Below are 9,665 nucleotides of genomic sequence, written 5' to 3' on the forward strand. Positions count from 1 at the left end.
GATGTATGATTAGGTGCTGCTCTTTTGTGTCATGGATAACAATATTATATAATTAGTTAGTGTAGATGATTGATATAATTTGAGTTTGTATTTATCATGGTTTGGTTATAAAAAGTTATTTCTTAAAGTTACTATGAAAAAATTAAATTTATCAGTCTATTTAGGAAGGTTGTTTCATTATGCACTAGGGTCATAAATGAAGATCAGGGTTTTATTATGTAGAGGATAATTATTCATGAAGCCTGTATGGTATGGCAGCACTCCTCATCATAGTGGTTGGCCCTATTACAGACCCTTGTAGTTCTTCATTTTTTTCAGCCCAAAATTAAGAATGAGATGTTAGGTAAACACCTCTTGCACTATAGTCTATTCTTAGATGGTGTAGGTGTAAGATGGGATCCGTTAACTTGATGTGAGTGGGGTGACCTTTGGCCGGGTTATTTAATACAAAAGTCCAGATACTTGTCATGAGTATGGTAAATGGGATGGGCATTTATATTGTTATGTGTTTGTTGCATCTATAGTTGCATATTTTACCACTTAAAATTTTATGTATAAGCACCACTTCATCAACTTATCCTCCTACTTGCATATGTTGTAAATTGGTTACTGGTTACTAGAACTTAATTGTCGCACCTCATTATTCATCAATGCTTTTCAGGAAAGCCATCTAGTTTGGCTCAGCACGAAGGGAAGTAACTAGAGGCATAGGCGAGCATAGCCTAGTAGTCCTCTTTTGGTTTGGACATATAATATTATGTATATTGCCATCTTAGGGCCTATACTTACTTTTGTTTGGTTGTTAGATGACTGTATTTAATGGAGTACTGTTAGAATGGCTAGAAGCCATAAGATATTATTGCATGTGTTACCCTTATGAATTGAATATGTGTATGACTTGTAGGTTGGGCTGAGCATCTTTTATTTCTTATACCCTAAGTCTTTATGGGATGAATGTTTATGTTGGGCTTGTGGGTGATTACTGTGCCTTGGGTCCTTATTATACTTGTTGTTAAACTTATGGGTATTTTGAGTCTCTTGGGATGTTTTCAGAATAAGATAAAATCTTTATAACCATAGTAGTGTTATAATACTTTAGTCCAACTCTTTTCCTACCATGGTTACCTTCTTAAAAATTGTTTTATAATCTTGTATTAAGAAATGGTCTTTTCATGTAAAAGAATTGTAGAGGTTTCATAAGAATTTAAGAACACTCTCATATGATTTTTCTATAATTAATTATGAATTTTTTAATTTGGACAAAAAACCTAGAAGTACCAAATGTATAGTAACCCAAAAGTAAAATTCAAATTTTACTTTATGCGCTTTAATTAACGATTCTACTAACTCATAGCACTTCCGCATGCGTAACAAAGTGCTGAAATGATGAATGCTACAAATCTGAAACTAAAAGTCCTGTTCCTCTCTTGGTCTTTCCCTTTAAAATCACATGAGGGTGTTTTGGTCTTTTTCCTATGATTTCATCATTCCAAATCAGGTTTCTCTCTCTCATTGGGATTAAGTGAATTGGAGTATATTTTCTAGGATTATACAACTTGCAGGTTTTTTAACTATAATTTTCCCTCTATATATATAAAAACTTTTGTAGTGCTTCTTTGAGAAAGCACTACATCTATTTAATATTTTTAAAAAATAATATAATATATGGAAGCTATAGCTCTTTGTCAAAAAAGTGCTACAAAAGACAATTACTCCTTTGTAGTCCTTCCTTAAAGAAGCACTACAGCTATTTAATATTTTAAAAAATAATGTAATGTGTGTGTGTGTGTGTGTGTATCTAAGTTGTAGTATTTAGTGCTACAAAACATGTGCTACTTATCTAACTTTTCATAGTAGTGAGAGGTACAACTATGTGACCTAACCTATTTAAGATGGATTTACCCAATTGAACATTACGTGAAGATATTGAAATGGTAGAGTTGGCCAGAGGGTTACAATGTTGAACAATATGTCTATGAAGAGGTTATTGAATTGTCTACTATATACTTAAAAAATGCCAATGATATTGGGTTTCTAATGTCTCAGTATGAGCATAGAATAGACGGAGAAGGGATGATGGTAAAGAAAGTTGTTACCATTTCATATCAATAGTGGGAGCAAGCACACCTATATATACTGCCCAACTCTAAAAAGTTTAAACACTATGTAGACAAGCATATGAATGAGCTTAAGAGGGATAACCCAATAGACTAGAAAGTTGGTATGCCAAATTAAATCATGAACACTTTACAAGCATGGTTGAAAGAACACATGCATGGCAAGTAAAATGTTGATTCTTATTTAGTTTAATTTTTGAGAATTTAAAATTCTTGCTCAATGGTTTATGTAGATAGGTGCTTTCTTAAACAAGCTATATCATCAATGGCTTCACATTTCATACCAAATAGCAAGATGATCAGAACAAAATACGAAATATTTGTGTAACTCTTGTAGTTAACATCATGAATGTATAAAGTGCCAAAGATAAAAATCTTATCTATGCGAATATGTCATATTTCGGGGTGATTGAATACATTGGAGAGTTGGATTAAATCAGATTTTGGTTCCCATATTCAGGTGCAAGTGGGTTGACAATAACAATGCCTTGAGAATTGATGACGTAAGGTTGATACAATTGAATTTGAATGAGAAAGGGTCTCAGATCTTGCTAATAGTGAATGGTCTATTACTTTGTTGAGCAATAAAATAAATGATATTGACAAAATAGGATATGGAGGGAATGGAGTTGAGGATTATCCATTTCATGAGATGTCATCCCTTGAAACAGATTTCAATAAAAATGATGCTTTGTATATTAGGCACGACCACAGTAAATGAATATGAATTCCAAAAGGTGGAAAAACTTCACAATAAAAAAAATTAATTCAAATTAAGAAGACATTAAAAAAGCCAAGTCTAATAGGAAAAGGAAAACAGGCACTACTACTTGATTGAGAATATAATTACATTATCATTATGCATGTGTATATTTGTTTAATCAATTAGGTTTTGTTGTTTGTAATTTGCTGGTTGTTATCATTTTGGTTCTTAATTCTATTTTGCTGTGCATGCTAGTTTTGTGATTGAAATGCACCCTATTTAAAAAAAAATTAAAAAAAAGCTATCCTACATGACGGTTATTTGTTATACCCATCACGTATTATTATGATATACATGACAGTTTTGGAAAAAAAAAATTTGTCACATAAAGATACCAATGTAGGTCACATGGCTTTACTAGAGGAATAAAATACATGACTGTTTTAGACACAAAACTGACAGATATTCTAGACAATAAGCGACAATTTTGAACCATCACATATTTGGCCCAGAGAAAATTTGATGCATCCATTGGTAACGGTTATCAACAGTCATGTATAGCCAAAATTAGCCGGCGTGTATGGACAATTATGTAGTAGTGGATCCTACTAATAATGAATGGTTTATTCTTTTGTTGAACAGTAAAGTAAATGACGACGACATAGTATATGGGGACAATGGAATTGAGTCATGGGACATCACTTGAAATAGATTTCAATGAAAATAATGCTTTGTATGTCAGACACGATCATAATGAAAGAATATAGATTTCAAAGAGGGGGAATATTCACAAGAAGAAAAAATTAATTCAATCAAAGAAGACATTAAAAAAAAAAAAACCAAAGCTAAGACTAATAGGAAACGAAAAGGAGGCTCTTGCATGTATGTGTATATGCGTTTCTTTTGTTGTATGTAATTTGTTCGTTGTAATCAGTTTGGTTCTTGCTTCTGTTGCACGCTGGTTTCAGTGATTGCAATGCGGGGGCTACTCCTCATTAAAAAAATTCTCACAAACTTACTTAACAGTTATTTGATACAGTCGACAAATGTTATAAACCAAACATGTGATGGTTACAACTCACAATGGTCAAGTATAATACTATACTTGACTATTATTAAAGAAACGCCAGCAAGTGAGGATATCCATACATGTCACATGGCCTTACCAGAAGCCATATAAATAAATGACAGTTTTGGTCATAGGACTGTTAGACATGAGACACAATATTTGATGGCTCATAACTGTCAAATGTTCTGCCAAGATAATATATGACATGTCTGTAGTTGATAATTTTGAATAATCAAGCATGAGCAAAAATAACGGTCATATAGCGACAATTATGTAATAGTGGTGCAAGGGTTGAGTACTCTTTTCGGTTTTCACGTGTTTTTTTAATGGGATAATTAATGTGCAAGTCTTTATAGTTTCAACTAATTTTTAACCAGGTCCCTATAGTTTTTTTTTATCAAGCCCTTATAATTTCATATATTTTTAATCAGGTTCTTATCATTTTTTTTCCTTTTACCAGGTCCTTGTTGTTTTACCTTATTTTTAATTAGGTCCTTCTAGTTTCTATTCTTTATTCTATAAATAATAATATTCTATAAATAATAAATTATTATAATAATCTTATGTTAATATTCTTTTATATTTTTAGTTGAACATATGTATTATTTATTTTTCAATTCTAATTTTTATAATTATAAAATTCAAATTATAATAATAGAATTTTCTAAAATTAGAATATAATTATAAATAATTTATATTTTATTATAATTGATTACTCTACTTAATTATTAATTACTAAATTATTATATTAATTATTTTGTATAAATGATTTATATTTAATTACAATTGATTATTCTAATTAATTATTAATTAATAATCATTCTACTAATTATTTTGTCCAATTATATAATTATTAATTTAAAAATGAAATTAATTTTCAAGAATAAATTTTTTTAAATAAATTTTTCAAAACTAAAAAGGACCTAATTAAAAAATAAGTGAAACTATCAGAACCTGGTAAAAAGGAAAAAAAAATAAAAGGGCCTAATTAAAAACATGTGAAAATAAAAGGACTTGATAAAAAGAAAAAAATTTATAAGAACCTAATTAAAAATCAAATGAAACTATAAGTACCTGGCAATTAATTATCCATTTTTTAATTCTTAAAGTTATTTTATATAGTGCTTTTAATTTTAGCAATGAATTTTTGATTCTCAACCAACACGTAGAGAGGTTGATTATAACGTGTCCGGTTGAGATAGAGACTATTATGCTTGTTTAATGTGCATATGCATATGCCTATGCTTTCTCCTAAGCTTAATGACAAAAATGAGTCGTTGCCCCGTAACAGAAACAAAAGAGGTCAATCGTTGGGTGATAGAGACAGGAAAACGTTCTTTTAATATGGCAAAAAGAAAGCATGTATAGTAGATCTGATTTTCTAAAACTACGTAAAATAGCGTTTAAGACCATCCTAACTTTTTTGACCAGCAGAAGACCCTCCTAACTAGTCTATCAATCTGTGGGCGCGGGCTATATATTACCGATAACATTTCACATTTACATTCCCTACCTACTTTCCAAAACCATACCATTACGACGTTGAGATGGAGTATTCATTATATTATATCATTTAAAAACTAAACGAAATCAATTAACAGTATCAATATATACATACACACATGCTACTGTGTGCATCCAATAACATTATGCTTTTCTTTCAATCCGGGAGCACATTACCGGCCCACCGTAATTCGGATCGTTCATATTGATTTTAAATGGTTATTAAAAAGACCGTGGAAATTTGATATGAAAGACAAAGCGCAGATTGAAATTTTTTTTGGTTTTATATGATAAGATATAATGAATACTCCCATCTCAAAGTCGTAATGGTATGGTTTTAAATGGTTAACACTTCTTATTATGATTTTAAATGGTTACCGTTCATATTGATTTTAAATGGTTATTAAAAACTTGTTGGCAAAACTTGTGAAAGTGCAGCAGCGAATCCTTATTTAGGATTTTGCAATTTGCATTATCTTTATTTGCCATTTTCCTATTTTGGGAAAAATGAAGAACAGGACCGTGAAATTGCAAAATCCTAAATCATGTATTTTCACAAAAATATATTGTTATTTGCAAGTCAATTGTTGTCAAAACTTGTTGAAGTGTTGTAAAGAATCCTAATTTGGGATTTTTCAATTTCCACCGCCTTTTTTTGGTCATTTTTATAGAATTCAACATAAAAACAATTTTATAGTTAACACTTCTTAAAAAACTAAATTTGTTATTAAGAAAACGGTCTTTTATTTACATATAATATATTCAAGATGATCATCATGTTGATCATATATAATTTATAAACAGCATAAATATATTAATAGGTGAATGTTTACATCTCTTTTTTTCTTTATTTAATTCACGTTTTTTCCCCAAGTAATGATATATCGAATTATCTATCAATACAATTTATATCAAATCATAGTATTCCCAAATCTAAATAGATATTTGGTTATTAGGTACAATATGGAAGCCTGTGTTTAGTCTTGCGTACGAGTACACACACTTGATACTGCTATACAAACTATAATATTAAATTTCTTATAAATTGTTTGTCTTTGCCGTCTTAAATGAGAAGAAGAAAAAGAAGACACATATAAATCTCGTGTGATGCATGAAATTCAAGAAATAAGCTACACTGTTTATAATTCATGATAGACTATATACATATTGATTTTACAGAAGCCACATTATTTACAAGTTATAAACAAAGTTATTTCAAATTTCATATAAAGTTGTTTCAAATCGAATAAGATTATCTCTAACAGGAGAATAACTATGCATAGTAAAAAAAAAAAAAGTATTACTTATAACATCACAAATATTTTTATTATTGCCAGTTTAATCATATCTCAAAGTTACTTTGCATATATACGTAGATATAGATTGTCCCCGATGATCTAAAAATAAACAAACACGTTGGCAACAAAATGCATGCTCTTCTTCTAGAGCAGCCTTTTTATTGTGGGGTACAATATTACTTGTTGAGTACTTGAAGAGAAAACTTTGATTTTGAGGACTACTCGCAAGGAATTGACACATTGATGGTCTAAAGCCTAATTAACTAAAGCCCTGAACTAGCAGAAATTTAGCTATCGAGAAAGCTTCTAATCAAGCCAAACTGAACTGGATTGAACTGATGAACTTAGGAATACACAAATATAGAAGCATTGTCATGGGGACCAAATTTTCGGATTAATTAACTTGTGCACCGATTTCTTCATGCAATTTGCTCATCACTGCATTTGAAGCTTCACGTACCAGCTCCGACCAGTCACTGAAATCAATCAACCCCACCATATTATCGAATTTCAACATATAGTACAAGAAAAAGTTTTGCTTTAATATCTACTTGTTCTGTTGTCAATCGTCTCTTGATGCAAATCTATTAACGTGTCAAGTTTCCCTCCCTCTCATAAACCCACACGCAGCACCTTTTAATACTCTAATACTTTAAATGGTTCAATTTCTTTTTAAATTAAAGTATTAAATCTTTGCAAATAAAATATCAAATATCACTCATTTTATGTAGAATCTCATGAGAAAAAAAAAAGCTTAAAAAAACATCTGGAAAGGGCCCCAAAATAGAGAGGTAGCTGAGGCAGTTGACACACCTACCTCGAATAGGTAAGATTGAAAGTGATTGATAATTGGATTGGGAATGAAAAGACACCACTAAAACTAAAAGCAAAGGAAAATATAATAATATACTCTTTGGAGGAGTCGAAGGGCAGCCCCACAATGCATTTAGCTTCTTCAACAGCAAAATCAAACCTCTTCACCTCTTTCTGGGAACAGCTCAATATTCCACTGTCCTTAACCTGAAGCTGCGACGGCTTCACATCATAGAAAATCGGAATGATTGGTTTCTTTGATTCCAGGAGAATTGAGAGCTCATGGAGACAGAAATAAGAGTCACAATAACGAGGCGAAAAGACAGCAACCCCAACCTTACATCCTCGTACAGCTTTATCAATTGTGCGCAACAACCTATCTCCGGGTTTCAGATTTTCTGTGTCCAAGAACGGCTTGCATCCTTGCTGCATCAGATGGTCGTACAGCAAGGGAACCACCGTACGTCCCGTATCAACCTTACGGTGGTTTATGAACACGTTGCATGCAGGCCCACCAACGTTGCGCCAAATTTTTGCATGCAATCCCATCTTCAAACAAGAGCTAATAGGTAGCTACTGAACCAGGGTTTGTTTTTTTTCTGTCTGTAGTTTTGTCAGCTCGCATATGCTCATACAACGTGAATATATATATATACTTCTCCCATAGAAGAATTTGTATTACCCAGATGTACCTAACTAACTAAGCACCTCACTCACACCAAGGGGCAAGAGGTGATTAAGTCATTAACTTTGTCTGGAAATAAAATGAAGCTTTAATTATGCGTGTATTTAAGTAGAAAATTTCTTGTTTTTATTACGTTCTCACTCGGAGTTCATGACTTTAAGTGGGGCTGATGTTGGAAAATTTTAATTAATACCCCAACAAGGGACTTATAATAAGGATCATCCATCTCTTATAAAAGATGTCTTATAATAAGGATCGGAGTGTGTCTATATGCATATATATGAATTTTGAGTTTTGGAAGTGAGGAAAAACGACGAAAGAAGTCAGACCTGGGAAGAGAGATGCGACTCAAGCAAGAGAGAAGCAGCAGGTCGTCTTTGAATGTATGCTTTTCGTGATGTTGGGTTGGCGTGCCAGCTAGGAGTATCCTGTTCTTCGATTCCAACATGTCTAAATATTTTGTCGGTTCTTATTATATTTAAGTGTTGTCCCTTTTTTTTTTTTTTTTTTTGCCAACTAGTGTTGCGTGATCTCTTTGGATTTTTTTTTGGCATGTCTTCGGATACTGGAAATATAAATTTATCACTCGCATATAATTTATTTCACGCACGTTTTTGTGGCCGGATATAAACTTGTAGCCAAATATGAATGTAATGTCAGTATAGTATGCGCATAGTAATAGAATGGAAAGGCCAATCAATAATTTAATTCTTTTTTGACCAAAATCATTTTCATGGCTTATAATGCTTCCGGCACTACTAATTAATTAAGTTCTTTGTTTTTTTATTTTTCCCTCGTGATGAAAACTGTAGAAAAAATTACATAAAAAGAAGTTAAAAATTGTAATATTCTAACTTAGGCACTTAAGTGGTTAAAATCCCAAGGGAGGATGTGGTACCTAATCTGGTATTTTACAAATATAGTCAAATAACTAAAATGCCATTCTATGAGATTGTTTTAAAAAAAAAAACTATCAAACATGTCATTGCCTGTATATTTCTTGTTATTAGTTGTTCAACACTTGTTATTGCTAGTTCACAACTTATTAATAAATAACTTACCATTGCTAGTATATTTCTTGTTATTTGCTAGGCAACACTGATCATTTTCAGTTCACAACTTATTAATAAACTTTTTGATACAAGGATATTTTTGTCATTTAACTATATTTACAAAATATCAGATAATGCATCACTTCCTTCTATGGGATTTTGACTTCTTAGAATTTATTTTAATTTTTCACCAGAAAAATCCTAATAAAATATCTCTCCCGGCCCATCAAGCGCGAACCTAAAGTCCAGCAGGCATAATTACACTTTTAAGTTAAACCGAGTTGTCATACTATTTTGATCCTTACCCTTTTCACCCATCATTTAATAATATGCCGTCACCGCCCTAGCTATGATCAAATGCAAATGAGTAAACAATTCAATGATGTCAAAAACTAAAGCTTTGCACAAATAAACTTACGTGCTGA

The 9,665-nt window shown here is 31.5% G+C and overlaps 1 protein-coding gene across 1 annotated transcript; it reads right to left on the reverse strand.

The window, feature by feature from the left end:
• Window positions 1–7,084: 7,084 nt before the first annotated feature.
• On the reverse strand, window positions 7,085–8,052 carry LOC114744785 (TMV resistance protein N-like). Its single transcript, XM_028932938.1, has 2 exons — window positions 7,601–8,052; window positions 7,085–7,166 (listed from the first exon to the last, which is right to left on the reverse strand). Exons 1-2 carry the CDS (start codon window positions 8,050–8,052, stop codon window positions 7,085–7,087), a joined length of 534 nt encoding a protein of 177 aa, XP_028788771.1.
• Between the last annotated feature and the right edge of the window lie 1,613 nt (window positions 8,053–9,665).

This window comes from Neltuma alba, unplaced genomic scaffold (genome assembly GCF_004799145.2).
Source record: "Neltuma alba isolate B1F8T4 unplaced genomic scaffold, ASM479914v2 tig00004445_pilon, whole genome shotgun sequence".
In the NCBI taxonomy this organism is placed as follows: domain Eukaryota; kingdom Viridiplantae; phylum Streptophyta; class Magnoliopsida; order Fabales; family Fabaceae; genus Neltuma; species Neltuma alba.